Source organism: Oncorhynchus gorbuscha, linkage group LG14 (genome assembly GCF_021184085.1).
Source record: "Oncorhynchus gorbuscha isolate QuinsamMale2020 ecotype Even-year linkage group LG14, OgorEven_v1.0, whole genome shotgun sequence".
NCBI classification, from domain to species: Eukaryota; Metazoa; Chordata; class Actinopteri; order Salmoniformes; family Salmonidae; genus Oncorhynchus; species Oncorhynchus gorbuscha.
Window position 1 is genome coordinate 51,729,431 of NC_060186.1, and position 19,521 is coordinate 51,748,951.

At 45.6% G+C, this 19,521-nt stretch overlaps 1 protein-coding gene across 1 annotated transcript in view; it reads right to left on the minus strand.

Annotated features, from left to right (window-relative positions):
• The window catches only part of slc35f1 (solute carrier family 35 member F1), a 118,603-nt gene that overhangs the window by 36,419 nt on the left and 62,663 nt on the right, over nt 1-19,521 (minus strand). Inside the window, exon 3 of the mRNA XM_046299329.1 lies at nt 4,574-4,701. Coding sequence (XP_046155285.1) covers nt 4,574-4,701 — 128 coding nt within the window. The remainder of the gene's footprint in view (nt 1-4,573; nt 4,702-19,521) is intronic.

Below are 19,521 nucleotides of genomic sequence, written 5' to 3' on the forward strand. Positions count from 1 at the left end.
AGCGGAATGGGGTCTGTCTGTCTATCAGTCACAAGGCCAGATCACAGCGGAATGGGGTCTGTCTGTCTGTCACAAGGCCAGATCACAGCGGAATGGGGTCTGTCTGTCTATCAGTCACAAGGCCAGATCACAGCGGAATGGGGTCTGTCTGTCTGTCACAAGGCCAGATCACAGCGGAATGAGGTCTGTCTGTCTATCAGTCACAAGGCCAGATCACAGCGGAATGGGGTCTGTCTGTCTGTCACAAGGCCAGATCACAGCGGAATGGGGTCTGTCTGTCTATCAGTCACAAGGCCAGATCACAGCGGAATGGGGTCTGTCTGTCTGTCACAAGGCCAGATCACAGCGGAATGAGGTCTGTCTGTCTATCAGTCACAAGGCCAGATCACAGCGGAATGGGGTCTGTCTGTCTGTCTGTCTGTCTGTCTGTCTGTCTGTCTGTCTGTCTGTCTGTCTGTCTGTCTGTCTGTCTGTCTGTCTGTCTGTCTGTCTGTCTGTCTGTCTGTCTGTCTGTCACAGGGCCATACGACAGGGGAATGAGGTCTGTCTGTCACAGGGCCAGACCACAGGGGAATGGAAATGAGGTCTGTCTGTCTGTCACAGAGTCAGACGACAGGGGAATGGGGACTGTCTGTCTGTCACAAGGCCAGATCACAGCGGAATGAGGTCTATCTGTCTATCAGTCACAAGGCCAGATCACAGCGGAATGGGGTCTGTCTGTCTGTCACAACGCCAGATCACAGCGGAATGGGGTCTGTCTGTCTATCAGTCACAAGGCCAGATCACAGCGGAATGGGGTCTGTCTGTCTGTCACAAGGCCAGATCACAGCGGAATGGGGTCTGTCTGTCTATCAGTCACAAGGCCAGATCACAGCGGAATGGGGTCTGTCTGTCTGTCACAAGGCCAGATCACAGCGGAATGGGGTCTGTCTGTCTATCAGTCACAAGGCCAGATCACAGCGGAATGGGGTCTGTCTGTCTGTCACAAGGCCAGATCACAGCGGAATGAGGTCTGTCTGTCTATCAGTCACAAGGCCAGATCACAGCGGAATGGGGTCTGTCTGTCTGTCACAAGGCCAGATCACAGCGAAATGGGGTCTGTCTGTCTGTCACAAGGCCAGATCACAGCGGAATGGGGTCTGTCTGTCTATCAGTCACAAGGCCAGATCACAGCGGAATGGGGTCTGTCTGTCTGTCACAAGGCCAGATCACAGCGGAATGGGGTCTGTCTGTCTATCAGTCACAAGGCCAGATCACAGCGGAATGGGGTCTGTCTGTCTATCAGTCACAAGGCCAGATCACAGCGGAATGAGGTCTGTCTGTCTATCAGTCACAAGGCCAGATCACAGCGGAATGGGGTCTGTCTGTCTATGTCAAGGTCAGTCTGTCTGTCTGTCTGTCTGTCTGTCTGTCTGTCTGTCTGTCTGTCTGTCTGTCTGTCTGTCTGTCTGTCTGTCTGTCTGTCTGTCTGTCTGTCACAGGGCCATACGACAGGGGAATGAGGTCTGTCTGTCACAGGGCCAGACCACAGGGGAATGGAAATGAGGTCTGTCTGTCTGTCACAGAGTCAGACGACAGGGGAATGGGGTCTGTCTGTCTGTCACAAGGCCAGATCACAGCGGAATGAGGTCTATCTGTCTATCAGTCACAAGGCCAGATCACAGCGGAATGGGGTCTGTCTGTCTGTCACAAGGCCAGATCACAGCGGAATGGGGTCTGTCTGTCTATCAGTCACAAGGCCAGATCACAGCGGAATGGGGTCTGTCTGTCTGTCACAAGGCCAGATCACAGCGGAATGGGGTCTGTCTGTCTATCAGTCACAAGGCCAGATCACAGCGGAATGGGGTCTGTCTGTCTGTCACAAGGCCAGATCACAGCGGAATGGGGTCTGTCTGTCTATCAGTCACAAGGCCAGATCACAGCGGAATGGGGTCTGTCTGTCTGTCACAAGGCCAGATCACAGCGGAATGAGGTCTGTCTGTCTATCAGTCACAAGGCCAGATCACAGCGGAATGGGGTCTGTCTGTCTGTCACAAGGCCAGATCACAGCGGAATGGGGTCTGTCTGTCTGTCTGTCACAAGGCCAGATCACAGCGGAATGGGGTCTGTCTGTCTATCAGTCACAAGGCCAGATCACAGCGGAATGGGGTCTGTCTGTCTGTCACAAGGCCAGATCACAGCGGAATGGGGTCTGTCTGTCTATCAGTCACAAGGCCAGATCACAGCGGAATGGGGTCTGTCTGTCTGTCACAAGGCCAGATCACAGCGGAATGAGGTCTGTCTGTCTATCAGTCACAAGGCCAGATCACAGCGGAATGGGGTCTGTCTGTCTGTCTGTCTGTCACAAGGCCAGATCACAGCGGAATGGGGTCTGTCTGTCTGTCACAAGGCCAGATCACAGCGGAATGGGGTCTGTCTGTCTATCAGTCACAAGGCCAGATCACAGCGGAATGGGGTCTGTCTGTCTGTCAGATCAGCGGAATGGGGGCCAGTCAGGCCAGATCACAGTGGAATGGGGTCTGTCTGTCTGTCACAAGGCCAGATCACAGCGGAATGAGGTCTGTCTGTCTATCAGTCACAAGGCCAGATCACAGTGGAATGGGGTCTGTCTGTCTGTCACAAGGCCAGATCACAGCGGAATGAGGTCTGTCTGTCTATCAGTCACAGGGCCAGACCACAGGGGAATGAGGTCTGTCTGTCTGTCACAGGGCCAGACCACAGGGGAATGAGGTCTGTCTGTCTGTCACAGGGCCAGACCACAGGGGAATGAGGTCTGTCTGTCTGTCTGTCTGTCTGTCTGTCTGTCTGTCTGTCTGTCTGTCTGTCTGTCTGTCTGTCTGTCTGTCTGTCTGTCTGTCTGTCTGTCTGTCTGTCTGTCTGTCTGTCTGTCTGTCTGTCTGTCTGTCTGTCTGTCTGTCTGTCACAGGGCCAGACCACAGGGGAAATGAGGTCTGTCTGTCTGTCTGTCTGTCTGTCTGTCTGTCTGTCTGTCTGTCTGTCTGTCTGTCTGTCTGTCTGTCTGTCTGTCTGTCTGTCTGTCTGTCTGTCTGTCTGTCTGTCACAGGGCCAGACCACAGGGGAATGAGGTCAATCTGTCTGTCACAGGGCCAGACCACAGGGGAATGAGGTATGTATGTCTGTCTGTCACAGGGCCAGACTACAGGGGAATGAGGCCCTTCTGTCTGTCAGTCACAGGGCCAGACCCCAGGGGAATGAGGTCTATCTGTCTGTCAGTCATAGGGCCAGACTCCAGGGGAATTAAGTCTTTCTGTCTGTCTGTCACAGGGCCAGACCCCAGGGGAAGGAGGTCTATCTGTCTGTCAGTCACAGGGCCAGACCACATGGGAATGAGGGGATTCTGGTACCTTTTACACTCCCCCTACTTTACTTCAACAGAACAGTCAGCCCTCCACATCACTGGCCCTGACACTCCCACTCCCGCTGCTCCAGCCCAGAGCAGGACTCAGGCCCAAGCCATGGATTATCTCTCTCTGTCGTGAGACAGCGGTGCCGTGCCGGTCATCGATTCCACTTCCCAAAATAACGGCAAGGCAGAGCGGTCTCGAGTGGCGGTCGGAGCTGAGCGGTATCTGACGGATATAGACACTGACACTCCATCTGTTTTCTGTCTGGCTGAGTAGAGGCAGAGGCAGAGACCCACAAGCTGACAGAAGACACATTTACAGATGTTATTCTGCCAACTTGTTTCCACATGGTTCCCTCCCACTACTTGCAAATGGAAAATGACACATCTCCGCTATGATCTGAAGAGGGAATTGATCTATTTGCTTCCGATTGTTGCCGATACTTCACATTTTCAGGCTACCACAGACTTGACGAATGAAAATGACACTGCAATATGCCGTATAGAATCCGGTGAAACTACTCAACTGATATGGTTTCAGTACAGCATGTACACCACAAGAGCTATCTATACCCATTAACACAACTTTGCAGTTGGCACGGATCTAATTTCTCCTCTCTCTGAGTGTGAGAGGCCTGCATGCTGGAGGAACTGGAAGAGTCCTGGTGAGCCGGGGAAGTGTTAATGGTATCGTCTGTTCCCATTCAGCCCTAACTGACTGCACTGAGAGGAGAGAGTTTAGAGGCCTGATTCATCACTAGAGAGAGGATACCGACACACTGATCCTGAGTCCTACCTGGGCTCTGGAGGAGTGGAGGAAAATGTCAGATTCCGGTGAGATGAGAGGAAACAAAATCTATTGTGCTCTAACCGAGGCTCTCCTATAATCATTTAAACCTCCCTCCTTCCATCCCTCCAGCCCTGCGCCAAGGACCTGATGCCTTTCGGATGGATCTGAGTAAGGCTCCTCTGGCACTAACTGCAATTTAATGAAGATGAACTGACACACGGGATGAGAGTCAGCCAGTGTACCTTTAATTAGCCATCTTATTACGTAGACTCGGCAAAGGTCACCGCCGTACTACTGTCTTATGTCTGTCCAGCGGCCAGTCGAGGGAACGCCTTGTACCGACACACGCACGCACGCACCCCTGCGCACATACACGCACACCGATGGCGTTCACATGTGATAGATGAAAACAGACTCACCTGTACGCTGGTGAGCGTGGTGTATTGGTAGGCTTTGATAACCAGGTAGTTAGCCTCGATGTCTATCAATCCCAGAATCATGTACTTCCACCATCGCCTTTTCAGTATTGCCAGTAAATTCTCCTCACCTGTGAAGAGGATAAGAGAGACGTGGTCAAAAGAACGTCTGTTCCCACAGGGAATATAACTGTGCCCATGAGATGTTGTGGGTGGATATAATTGACATTGTCTAGGGATAAGTGCGTAAGCTCCTTATAAGCCTTAACATGCTGAAACTACCGTATATAAGATTTCCCTTCCAGCTTCAGTGTGTGGCTAACATTTCAAATGAATTAGAAGACAGACACAAAGACGGAAACAATTAACATGACAAAATCAAAACAGATAAACAAAACCACACACGAGAGAAGTCGACGTTTTCCCCGAGGATCATGGAAGGAAAAAGCGTTCCGGCAATCTCAAGAGATCAATGCAGTCACCGGCCAGCTAGTTATTTATTTTCAATTCAACTCAGTTACTATACAGCTAGCAAAGTGCAGTAATCTCTTAACACAACAAGCCCAACATGAGAATGTTCTAAAATGGCCGCCTTTCTTTATGACCATAATTGGCGAAAGAAAGCTCTCTGGGATCAGAGTGTGGGTAGAGAGAGAAATAGAGTAAGGCAGGAGTGGAGGAATAATTGGAGACAACAAAGAAGTGCAGGCAGACTTTCAGCCCAACAATATTTCCAGGGGAGCGAGTGGGAGGCGTTCAAAAGCAAATTATTTTCAGCCTCAAAAACATCAAACTGTCAGACACAGGTTGGCGGGGTTAATACTATGGCAGCTATAGTGTTGTACACTGATACCTTTAGAACAATGATACATGTACTGGTACTTTATTGAAATCAAAGCTAACTCTGTAACAGATACACTGAAGGAAATGGTTTAATTACCCTGCATTTACATATTGACAGTCTTTCTATGCACACAAAAATATGTATAGCTGTGTAGAACGAACAGAAACCTTTGTAGGGAAATCGTTCCTTGACTGGAGGGAGTTGAGTATTAAGTATTTTATTAGGATGCCCATTAGCTGTTGCTGAAGCAGCAGCTACTCTTCCTGGGGTCCACAGGAGTGCAGTGCATTGATGGGGAGCCGTTTTCTTTCCCAAACTCTGATGGTTCTGTGCTCTACTAGCTAACAACCATATTCACTGATTTCCACTGGGACGTGTTCTAGCCTTTTATTTTTTAACACTGGGTATGGGTCACACAGCACAGCAAACATTACCGAGCCTGCCTGCCTGCCTGCCAGCCTGTCTGCCAGCCAGCCAGCCAGACACTGTTCACAGAGAAAAGTATTATATAATATTTCCTAAAGATAGAGGATTATTTACTGAGCTATATGTCCATGTCTAAGCGTCCATCTCCAAGAGCAGGTTATCTGTTCATTTCAACAGGGATGTTATTGTATGCTCTTTCTATATCAATCTCCTTCTACCGAGACAGTATAAAGTCAGCGAGGAATAGGCTTATCCGTTACCATTCCTCTCTACGGCAAAGCTATAAAGATAAACACTCCACATATATTCTATTGCATTACTGTTACTGTACCTCGCCCATCTACAGTAACGGTCTAAGTTCACATGTCGAGCTCAGAATCACTCAAGCAGCAGCATCATCATGAAAGAGCTTGTCCTCCCCGCGGCCGGAGCCGAAAACACAATCAACAGGAGGAAAAATACATTCAAAAAAAGCAATCAAACACCTCTTATTAGAGCCAAGTGTCTCTGAGCACGCTATTATCACAGCCTGCCTGGCACTCACACACTTTATGTGCTCGATGGGTCAGTGCCATTTCAGACACCGAACAGCTATTTAAATGTACCCGAGGAAATCCGAAAACATCTCCAGACCTGGTTAGAAGTGCAGAGGAGACGTGATGCATATGGGGATCAGGATGTGTTAGCAGGCAGCAGCTTTTAATAAGGCCAGAATAAGAGAACATTAACCTGTCTGGGTAGTGACAGTGAAAATGAAGCTAGCTAGCTAGCGCCGGTCCCCTGGAGCTCCTCTGGGTACACACACACTGATTGGCCATGTAAAAACAATTAAACCATGCTACTGGAATAATTCCTGCAGGGCTCCGCATTTCAATACAATTACTCTACCAATTAAGGCACTACTAGTCCTACAACTTGATCAAGAATAACAAGACCATTGGATGGTAATGTTTCCTTAGCAACCTCATAGTCCAAACAATTCTAAACACCGAGGTCTTCGATCATTGCACATTTAGAAAACTGCACAACGAGATATGAAATACGTTCCTAAAATAAATGCACCTAAAATGATCCAAAACATTCATTTACTCTACAACCAAAATGCCATTTTTAGAATCCTTGACATGTCTCCCTTTCATTGCAGGTTACAGTCCCCAATTATCTCCTTTGGCCTGCTGGACCTGTAAATGTTAATGCGTGTGTCATTATAGTGACATTTACTAGATGACCAGGGGCCTGGGGCGGAGCAGAGGTGTCACTACGGAGCTTGTTAAGAGAACTGATAAGGGCCAACAAACTAATCACACTAGGCTGCAGCACAGACAACCACCATTCAACATAGGGTTGTCTCCTCTGGCAAAGGGTACAATTCCTGTCCCATACAACAGATCCCAGACCTGCTCAAGATATTACATGCACATGAACAGCATATGAAAAACGATTTTGCACACAGTACAATGCTGATTTAGCATGCACTTGGCCAGCTATTTCTGGAACAGAAAGCCCAGCAGCACATGGTAGGAGACAAGAGCCGTGCCAGGGAACAGCAACAGCAGTAGACAAAGAAGACAGACACTGTGTCCATTCCAGCCCGCCTCATCAAGCTCTGTGGCCAACGGTGGTGTCAAGGGACTCAGTGTGCAGGCTAATGACGGAGCCTAGGTGCTTCATCAGTGCTCCTCTACCAGACGGGCCTATCGCTCTCCCTCAGGCACTAATTGGGATCCTTCTAAATATGCTCCAATTTGAACTCAGGACTTTTTTCTCTTCCCCCTTGAGCCTCCACCAAGGGTACTTAGAGGGAGCTTCTAGTACCTGGTCAAACTGTTAAAGAAAAAGGTTCGTCATTGTTGAAAATCAATGTTAAAATCACGGCCTTGCTTGCTCGTCAGCTTCAACATCAGCCAAGGTTAGAGAGGCGTCTTTCTGCTTAGTGTTATAGTGTGAGTCATCGTCGTGGAGAAGGTTGCCCCGGTGAACCGCTGACTACCTCAAACAGAGGAGGGAGATTAAAACGACGGCGTGGGAGGCCCAAACACTGGAAGTCCCTTTTAATCAACGCACCGCTATTCGCAGAGGTGTGCAAATACGCTCTATCATTGTTTACACACAAGGGAGGGAGAGAGCCCATCACTAAGTCACACAGATCATTGAAGACCAATCACCTGACCTTCTGTTTGAATTGTGTCTGATGTGATGCTTGTTGTCTTTAGTCTAGTCTAACAGACAGAGATCAGAAGCTCAGTGGAGGATGGAAGGGCAAGAGGCTGTGAGTGGGAGGGAGATGGGGTGAAGGATCTCTCTCATACACACACCAGGATTGGTCTCAATGCAGAATTTTGGAATTCACTCCCATTCAACTCATGAGTTGAAATTCAAATAAAAATGACCACACCCCACAGGATGTAGAATTTGAATTTGAGTTTGAATCAGTGCAAATCAAAGAAATTCCACTCGGTCATTAAATCGGAAAGGTCACACTTACACAGATACTGAAGAATATATCACTTTTCTCTGGAAACAATGTTCATATACTCTTTTAACCTTAGTGCTTAGAATAGCCAATTATATTTCCACCAAGGCCAAAGGGTTAACTTGAGGGTAAAACTAATGCATTCTGGGAAATGTGGGAAATTTATTTTCCCCTTATATTTAACAAAAGGTAAGTGATTAATGAAATATAACAATGTACCCTATATTGTTTGAACAATATTTTATATGCATGTATATAATGACATGTTTGATGTTTTATATACAAGATGTACGCTGTGTTGGTCCCATGTTTCATGAGCTGAAATAAAAGATCAATGAAATGTTCCATTCACACAAAAAGCTTATTTCTCTCATTTTTTTGTGCATATATTTGTTTACATCGCTGTTAGTGAGCAATCCTGCTTTGCCAAGATAATCCAATAACCTGACAGATGTGGCATATCAAGAAGCTGATTAAACAGCATGATCATTACACAGGTGCACCTTGTGCTGGGGGGCGATAAAAGGCCACTCTAAAAAGTGCAGTTTTTTCAGACAACACAATGCCACAGATGTCTCAAGTTTTGAGAGAGTGAGCAATTGGCATTTTGACTGCAAGAATGTCCAAAAGAGCTGTTGCCAGATAATTTGATGTTCATTTCTCTACCATAAGCCACCTCTATTGTTGTTTTAGAGAATTTGGCAGTATGTCCAACCAGCCTCACAACCACGTGTAACCACACCAGCCCAGAACCTCCACATCCAGCTTTTTCACCTGCGGGACCATCTGAGACCAGCCACACGGACAGCTGATGAAACTGTGGGCTTGCACAACCAAAGAATATCTGCACAAACTGTCAGAAATCATCTCAGGGAAGCTCATCTGCATACTCGTCATCCTCACCAGGGTCTTGACCTGACTGCAGTTCGGCATCATAACCGACTTCAGTGGGCAAATGCTCACCTTTGATGGCCACTGGCACGCTGGAGAAGTGTGTTCTTCATGGATGAATCTTGGTTTCAACTGTACCGGGTAGATGGCAGACAGCGTGTATGGCGTTGTGTGGTTGAGTGGTACGCTGATGTCAACGTTATGAACAGAGTGCCCCATGGTGACAATGGGGTTATGGTATGGGCAGACATAAGCTACGGACAATGAAGGCAATTTCATTTTAGCAATTTGAATGCACAGAGATACCGTGACGAGATCCTGAGGCCCATTGTCGTGCCATTCATCCACCACCACCACCTCATGTTTCCGCATGATAATGCACAGACCCATGTCACAAAGATCTGCACACAATTCCTGGAAGCTGAACATGTCCCAGTTCTTCCATGGCCTGCATACTCTCCAGACATGTCACTAATTGAGCACGTTTGGGATGCTCTGTATGGATGTGTATTACAGCATTTTCCAGTTCCAGCCAATATCCAGAAACTTCTCACACCCATTGAAGAGGATTGTAAGTCGCTCTGGATAAGAGCGTCTGCTAAATGACTTAAATGTAAATGTAAATGAGTGGGACAACATTCCACAGGACACAATCAACAGCCTGATTAATGCGTATCTTTATTCCCAGTCATGTGAAATCCATAGATTAGGGCCTAATTTCTTGATTTCAATCGACTGATTTCCTTATATGAACTGTAACTCAGTAAAATCTTTGAAATTGTTGCATGTTGTGTTTATATTTTTGTTCTGTGTATTTTTATATATGCTTACACCTAATATAGAATACATTTTAATTTCATTCACTTATATTTCCTTTCATTCAAATTTGAATTGCAATTCTGTATCCTGTTTCCTACTTCAACTCAAATTCAATAATTGAATTGGAATTTATGAGGCATTCTCAATGCAATTCAGAACAACCCTGACACACACGCACACACACAGTGCCCTTGAGAAGGCCCACTTCACCTGAGACAGTCGGCAAGCTAACAAGTAATGACAAGATTATGACACCCCACCTGTCGAGTGGTGGCACACACACACTGTGGGACTACGAGCCCATACAGAGGAGTACTCAGAGAGATGGAGAGAGACAGAGAGGTACAAAACACACATCCCCTCTAGAAGTCATTATAGCCGTTGTACTCTACATAATCATCTTTCATGAACATGCTCTACGTATGCTGATGTTTTATACCACCTTCTGGCCAGACAATACCATCACACCGTTCATTCAATACCGATCCATCCAGACTCAGTGGAATCTCTGATTTCATTGGCTTAGGTGCTGAGTGGATATCTCACAATGGAACAGTGGCGATTTTAGCATGTAAATCTTAGTGGGGCAAACTCCCCCCCCCAAAAAAATGTGATGCATGCCAGCAAAGCCATTACACAACACAACACTAAACAATACATTAATTGCACTATAACGGTGACAAACTGTTAGGGGCTACATAAAGCCGTCCCAACAGCAGAGCTTTCTTTTCTTTTCACTCTATGAATCCTTACCACCTCTAAACCTGGCTATCAGCGGAGGCTTGTCTGGCAGTGAAACAGTTCATTCAGCCTAATTTACTGCCTTTAAAAAATATAAAAAACATAGCTGATATGGGAGACTTGCTTAAACAAATGTGGTTTCTACTGACAATTGAGATGTACAAACTATGGCATAAGGGAACGATGAGCGGATAAGAGGCTCAGATTAAGACATTAATGAGCGAGCTTGTTACGGTTTTCTTCCGTCGAAAGAGAGTCGGACCAAAATGCAGCGTGGTTAGTTCGATACATCTTTAATGAAAAAAACACGAACAATACAAAAACAACAAACAGAATGTGAAAACTTATACAGCCTATCTGGTGACAACTAACACAGAGACAGGAACAATCACCCACGAAATACTCAAAGAATATGGCTGCCTAAATATGGTTCCCAATCAGAGACAACGATAATCACCTGACTCTGATTGAGAACCGCCTCAGGCAGCCATAGACTATGCTAGACACCCCACAAAAACCCCATGACAAAAACGCACCACGATAACCCATGTCACACCCTGGCCAGACCAAATAAATGAAGACAAACATACATTACTTCGACCAGGGCGTGACAGAACCCCCCCCCCCCTAAGGTGCGGACTCCAGGACGCACATCAAAACAATAGGGAGGGTCCGGGTGGGCGTCTGTCCATGGTGGCGGCTCCGGCTCGGGACGTGGACCCCACTCCATCAATGTCTTAATTCCTCCCCCTTGCGTCCTAGGATAGTCCACCCTTGCCGCCGACCATGGCCTAGTAGTCCTCACCCAGAACCCCACTGGACTGAGGGGCAGCTCGGGACTGAGGGGCAGCTCGGGACTGAGGGGTAGCTCGGGACTGAGGGGTAGCTCAGCACTGAGGAGAAGCTCAGCACTGAGAAGAAGCCCAGCACTGAGAGGAAGCCCAGCACTGAGAGGAAGCCCAGCACTGAGAGGAAGCCCAGCACTGAGAGGAAGCTCAGGCAGGTAGTTGGCTCCGGCAGATCCTGGCTGGCTGGCGGATCTGGAAGAGTCTGGTTGACTGGCAGATCTGGAAGTGTCTGGTTGACTGGCAGATCTGGAAGAGTCTGGTTGACTGGCAGATCTGGAAGAGTCTGGCTGACTGGCAGATCTGGAAGAGTCTGGCTGACTGGCAGATCTGGAAGAGATCTGCAGATCTGGAAGAGTCAGATCTGGAAGAGTCTGGCTGACTGGCAGATCTGGAAGAGTCTGGCTGACTGGCAGATCTAGAAGATCATGGCTGACTGGCGGATCCTGGCTGACTGGCGGATCCTGGCTGACTGGCGGATCTAGCTGCTCTGGCTGCTCCATGCAGACTGGCAGCTCTGACTGCTCCATGCAGACTGGCAGCTCTGGCTGCTCCATGCAGACTGGCAGCTCCATGCAGACTGGCAGCTCTGGCTGCTCTATACAGACTGGCAGCTCTATGCAGACTGGCAGCTCTGGCTGCTCCATGCAAACTGGCATCTCTGGCTGCTCCATGCAGACTGGCAGCTCTGGCTGCTCCGTGCAGACTGGCAGCTCTGGCTGCTCCATGCAGACTGGCAGCTCTGGCTGCTCCATGCAGACTGACAGCTCTGGCTGCTCCATGCAGACTGACAGCTCTGGCTGCTCCATGCAGACTGACATCTCTGGCTGCTCCATGCAGACTGACAGATCAGGCTGCTCCATGCAGACTGACAGCTCAGGCTGCTCCATGCAGGCTGGCAGCTCTGGCTGCGCTGAACAGGCAGGAGACTCCGGCAGCACAGGAGAGGAGGAAGGCTCTGGCTGCGCTGAACAGGCGGGAGACTCCGGCAGCACAGGAGAGGAGGAAGGCTCTGGCTGCGCTAAACATGCCTCTTGTGGTGGGTGATTCTGTTACGGTTTTCTTTCGTCGAAAGAGAGTCGGACCAAAATGCAGCGTGGTTAGTGAAAACCTATACAGCCTATCTGGTGACAACTAACACAGAGACAGGAACAATCACCCACGAAACACTCAAAGAATACGGCTGCCTAAATATGGTTCCCAATCAGAGACAACGATAATCACCTGACTCTGATTGAGAACCGCCTCAGGCAGCCATAGACTATGCTAGACACCCCACAAAAACCCCATGACAAAAACGCACCACAATAACCCATGTCACACCCTGGCCTGACCAAATAAATTAAGACAAACATACATTACTTCGACCAGGGCGTGACAGAGCTAAGACGGACGTAGTCAATATAAATATTTGTTCAGCACATTTGAAATGTACAGCAGCAGAATTTAGAGCCGTTCTTACAGTATTCTCCCTGTACACCAAGTGAGAACTGTAGGACAAATAAAGGGTCCGTATGAGAAAAAAAGGGGGCATATAATCAGACAATGAAAGCGCTTACAATATTTGATGATTACATTTCTCTAAAACAGGCTAAAGGCTACATGTGCACCACCAAGTCAGAAAAGTAGGGGGGGAAAGGGACCAAATTATTGGGGTGAGGCACATGGGCTACTAACAGCTTACTACACAACATACACTTAGTATTACTTTCTTAGCTACAGTATACATATCTCCCAGGCATATTACATAATTTATGCAGCAGCATACAAGACATTTTTGGACTCATCAAAAATACTTGAACAAGAAGGTGGTGCAGCTAATTTTTTCCTCAAACTTTGTCTTCAAAGTCCGGCATTCTCTGGATTTATGGTGCTTTCAAGACATCTGGGAACTCGGAAAACAAGGTAAAATCATGATGTCAGTGATCTTCAGGTTGGAGCTCAAGAAAGAGGCCTCAGTTCCCGACTTAGAATTCTGAGTTGGATGACCGTGAAAAACGTATTTTCCCAGTCGGAGCAAATCATTTTCAGAGTCCACAGTTGTCTTAACCTCACTGATTTTCCAGTTCCGAGTTTCCAGTTGCTTTGAACGCTGCAGAAGTCATGCTGGATTGACAGCATGACCAATGTATTCAACCATTTCTGGCCCATGGTGTTGCGTGTGAATGTTTATATTTTTAATCTTGGAAAAGAGACCCTTAAACCCAGACTTGGATCACACACCCTCTCCACCGAATAGCTGGGGAAGCAAAATAGTGATTGCTTTGCCACTGATTCCTTCCAAACCACTATTGTTGAATTTGCAATATCAAACTTGTTGTGTAATGTTTATGTCATATAGCCAATGAGCACCGATACATTTTGCCTATAATTTCTCTTCATATGACAAGGAATTAATAAGATTTACCAGTAGATTGTCAACGTGATTCATGATGATGACTGCTTGTCTAGCTCGCTAGCTAAGATTTTGAAAGTATGATGTTGACATAATCAGTCCAATCAAAGCTAAAGTAGATATAACGTGATTTGACATCATTTTATCTGTGGCCAATGACCTTGAGCCTTCTTGGATGGGCACTTCTAATGCAAATCTATGCAAGCATCCAAGTGGGCTTGAAATTTCTAGCTCTTCCTGTAGATTTTGTGGTGATGTAGTGTTCACATGAGTGACAGAACATTGAGCCTGTCACGGCACAACTAGAGAAGATTACCAACCCCTACGCTCTGTATTTTCCATTGGCTGCTCCTCTACCACAGACAGCACTGAGCTAGGCTGAAACGCCTCCATTTTGGAGCTGCCTTACTCAATAATGCAAAAAAGAACGTAGCTTTATTAACTCAATAAACATTGTTTTACATTGTTTGCAAACTGATATGTGACATGTATTATTGTCACGTCCTGACCTTAGTTCCATTTTTATGTCTCTATTTTAGTTTGGTCAGGGCGTGAGTTGGGGTTGGCATTCTACTTTTTTGTTCTATGTGTTATAGTTCTATGTGTTTGGCCTGGTATGGTTCCCATATGCAAAACAGGCAACAACAACCAAAATAAAAATATTATTGTTTATTTTTTTGCTAAACAGCTGGGGCTCAAAACACATGATTAAAGACTTGATTAAGAATGAGGTTAAATACTTGATTAAGAATGAGGTTAAAGACTTGATTAAGAATGAGGTTAAAGACTTGATTAAGAATGAGGTTAAAGACTTGAATAAGAATGAGGTTAAAGACTTGAATAAGAATGAGGTTAAAGACTTGATTAAGAATGAGGTTAAAGACTTGATTAAGAATGAGGTTAAAGACTTGATTAAGAATGAGGTTAAAGACTTGATTAAGAATGAGGTTAAAGACTTGATTAAGAATGAGGTTAAAGACTTGATTAAGAATGAGGTTAAAGACTTGATTAAGAATGAGGTTAAAGACTTGATTAAGAATGAGGTTAAAGACTTGAATAAGAATGTTAAAATAAGAATGAGGTTAAAGACTTGATTAAGAATGAGGTTAAAGACTTGATTAAGAATGAGGTTAAAGACTTGATTAAGAATGAGGTTAAAGACTTGATTAAGAATGAGGTTAAAGACTTGAATAAGAATGAGGTTAAAGACTTGATTAAGAATGAGGTTAAAGACTTGATTAAGAATGAGGCCTATGTAGAAAGGTCCATCCATTTTCCATTGCAGTCATTCGTCATTCAGGGCCCCACCTGCCCTGAATGACGGGTCGCCACTGCAATGGAATATGGATGGACCTTTCTACATAGGCCTCATTCTTAATCAAGTCTTTTTAAACTGTTTCATAAAACTCCTAAAACCCTCTTAATATGTCAAAGTGTGCAGTTAGATAAGCACGCATAGGCTACTTAGTACCTCCTCTCTCCTCCTTCTACCCCCAACCCTGATATAGACATAAGTTATTACATTATTGACTATGTGCTTATGGGAACAGAAGCACAATCAGCCGTATACTGTATATTCTGCTGAGATTGTCCCTGCAGCAAGACCACGTTGCTTATTGAGTCAATAGGCTGGGAAGGGCAGAGCCTCCCCCTAAAGAGCAATAGAAGAGAGAGCTCACAGAGGCAATCACCTGCTGGGAGGATGCAGGCATTGACCTGACCAAGTACCAGCAGGCTCCTGAAGGAAGATACCACGGGAGGTAAAGAAGAGTACTGACTCAAGATAACTCCACCAAACTCTCCCCAAAATAAACAGAGTCAGAGGGGCACCTCAGACAAGTACACACTGACTAGGGTATACACATTGACTGACTGAGAGACACACACACACACACACACACACACACACACACACACACACACACACACACACACACACACACACACACACACACACACACACACACACACACACACACACACACACACACACACACACACACACACACACACACACACACACACACACACACACACACACACACACACAAAATATCTTATGGACACACACCACACTGAAGAGATAACGACAGCATTCACCCACACATTTATATTCAGTCCAATTCAACACAACTAAAAGCACTGAAGTATAAAATGCCTGACAAGAACCTGAGTCGACAGTCAAGGACAGTCCAGGGAGATAAGGAGATGATTGATTGAACATCCCATAGAGAAGTTAAAATATTGATGGGGGAAAAAAAGAGGTAGGCTGTGGGTATTGCTACATTGTAATATACTGTAAGTGCATTAAGTCATTGCAGGTGCATTGCATCATTCAGCGTGCGATGTCAGGGCTGTTTTCCTTGTGGGCTAACATTTATTACGTGTTAAACTGAGAGAATGCTGCTATGTTAAGGATATTACTGAAGAGAGCTAACCTCTCTACCCTAGTAGACATGTTATTACAGTCCCTCTTGTCTGTGAAAATGTGGCAACTGGATAGGTGTTAGAGTATAGGCCTACACCACAGATAACTATTGTGTACTATCACCTTGTCAGTCACCATATACAGTATACTGTGATATATTATGGTCACATGGTGTGTCTGTATTTCTAAAGTAGAGACCAATAGTGGAGGCTTCCCAGCTTTTTAGGCTTCATGGAAAACACATCTCTTCACTTAAAAATCAATACATTGAATTTCAATACATTGAATTTCACTTAGAAGTGATTAATTAGGTAACAAATGTCAATTTGAATGGAAAAAATATATATACAGTTGAAGTCGGAAGTTTACATACACATAGGTTGGAGTCATTAAAACTCATTTCTCAACCACTCCACAAATTTCTTGTTAACAAACTATAGTTTTGGAAAGTCGGTTAGGATATCTACTTTGTGCATGACACAAGTATTTTTTCCAACAATTGTTTACAGACAGATTATTTCACTGTATCACAATTCCAGTGGGTCAGAAGTTTACATACACTAAGTTGACTTTGCCTTTAAACAGCTTGGAACATTTCAGAAAAATATGTAATGGCTTTTGAAGCTTCTGATAAGCTAATTGTCATCATTTGAGTCAATTGGGGGTGTACCTGTGGATGTATTTCAAGGCCTACCTTCAAACTCAGTGCCGCTTTGCTTGACATCATGGGAAAATCAAAAGAAATCAGCTAAGACCTCGTAAAAAAAATTGTAGACCTCCACAAGTCTGGTCCATCCTTGGGAGCCATTTACAAACACCTGAAGGTACCACGTTCATCTGTACAAACAATAGTACGCAAGTATAAACACCATGGGACCACGCAGCCGTCATACCGCTCAGGGAGGAGATGTGTTCTGTCTCATAGAGATTAATGTACTTTGGTGCGAAAAGTGCAAATCAATCCCAGAACAGCAGCAAAAGGACCTTGTGAAGATGCTGGAGGAAACAGGTGGAAAAGTATCTATATCTACAGTAAAACGAGTTCTATATCGAAATAACCTGAAAGGCCACTCAGCAAGGAAGAGGCCACTGCTCCATAACCGGCATAAAAAAGCCAGACTATGGTTTGCAACTGCACATGGGGACAAAGATTTTACTTTCTGATGAATCAAAAATAGAACTGTTTGGCCATAATGACCAGCGTTATGTTTGGAGGAAAAAGGGGGACGCTTGCAAGCTTAAGAACACCATCCCAACAGTGAAGCACGGGGGTGGCAGCATCATGTTGTGGGGATGCTTTGCTGCAGGAGGGACTGGTGCACTTCACAAAATAGATGGCATGGTAGGAAAATTATGTGGATATATTGAAGCAACATCTCAAGACATCAGTCAGGAAGTTAAAGCTTGGTCGCAAATGGGTCTTCCAAATGGACAATGACACCAAGCATACTTTCAAAGATGTGGCAAAATGGCTTAAGGACAACAAAGTCAAGGTATTGGAGTGGCCATCACAAAGCCTTGACCTCAACCATATAGAACGTTGTGGGCAGAACTGAAAAAGTGTGCGAGCAAGGATCCTACAAACCTGACTCAGCTCTGTCAGGAGGAATGGGCCAAAACCCAATTTATTGTGGGAAGCTTGTGGAAGGCTACCTGAAACATTTGACCCAAGTTAAACTATTTAAAGGCAATGCTACCAAATACTAATTGTTTGTAAACTTCTGACCCACTGGGAATGTGATGAAAGAAATAAAAGCTCAAATAAATAATTCTCTACTACACATCACATTCTTAAAATAAAGTGGTGATCCTAACCCACCTAAGACAGGGAGTTTTTACTAGGATTAAATGTCAGAAATGGTGAAAAACTGAGTTTAAATGTATTTGGCTAAAGTGTATGTAAACTTCAACTGTATATTCTTGGTTATATAACCAGCAATTATGAATTGAGAGGATCCTTTTTTTCTGAGCACCAGTTAAGCACAGATGGACGCGACAGTTAGTGCAACAAAAATAGAAAGTGTTTCAGCACAACCCCCCCCATCCTAAACTCACCCACAGGTTCTCCGCCCTGCAACTGTTCTGAGATGTTCAGTGATTTGAACCGTTATTTATGGCTGTTCAGTCATTTCTCTTGGACAGGGCTCCACCTGGCGAAAGCCAGTCCCCACCCCCGCTCTGACAGATTGGTAAAGAAGAATGCTGGCAGCCACTCCCCTTAATCTGTTAATCCTGAAAAACAATGGCTGAGCCTGCTGGACCATAAGCTTGGGCGCCATTATTGTGTCAGAGAAGAGAGGGCCTGCCAGGCATGTTGGTCCCTGTGGTGGCAAATGAGAGATTCTGATACAAGGTGGCATTTGCTGTTTCGGGTGTCTGTATGCTGTATGAGTCACATTAGCACCCATGGAGGCAGTGGAAGGATGGGTCCCTCAGATATTAGATCATTCTGTCACCTACTGTGCCACACCAAGACCTGTTCTGGTTTCATTGACAGTGAGCACAAAACATATCTCTACAACAATAAAACATTTCATTTTAAAATCAATTTGATATTGGATGACATTTCAAAAACTTCTCATCTAGATCGTCGTCAGCTCCTTGAGTTAATAAAAATGTTAAACGTATTCTTTGGCACATAAAAACTAGCTCTGTCTCTGTCTATTTAATATCAGTGGGGCTCAGTGCTGGGTAATTGCTGTAATATGAATGTGGTTTAATAGGGAAAGGCAGCCACCACTGATGGTGCAGCCTGAGAAAAACCTTGTTATCAGCCATCAGCATGAACCCAATGTAATTAATAATCATCTAAGCGTATTAATGTGAATAATCACCTCGCCTCACTTCCTGTGATAAATCATGCACTTCTGAGAGAGAGAGGAAAGAGAGAGAGTGGGGGGAGGGGATAAAGAGAGAGAGAGAGAGAGAGAGAGAGAGAGAGAGAGAGAGGAAGAGAGAGAGAAAGACACCTTGGGGGAGTGCCAGCTCAGCCCTCTCCTGTTCTCCTCCTCCTGTGACCCCAATTCTGGGCTACAGTACAAATCGAATTTGAGTGAGGACGAGCGGGTCAGGAAGCTCTATGGGGAGCA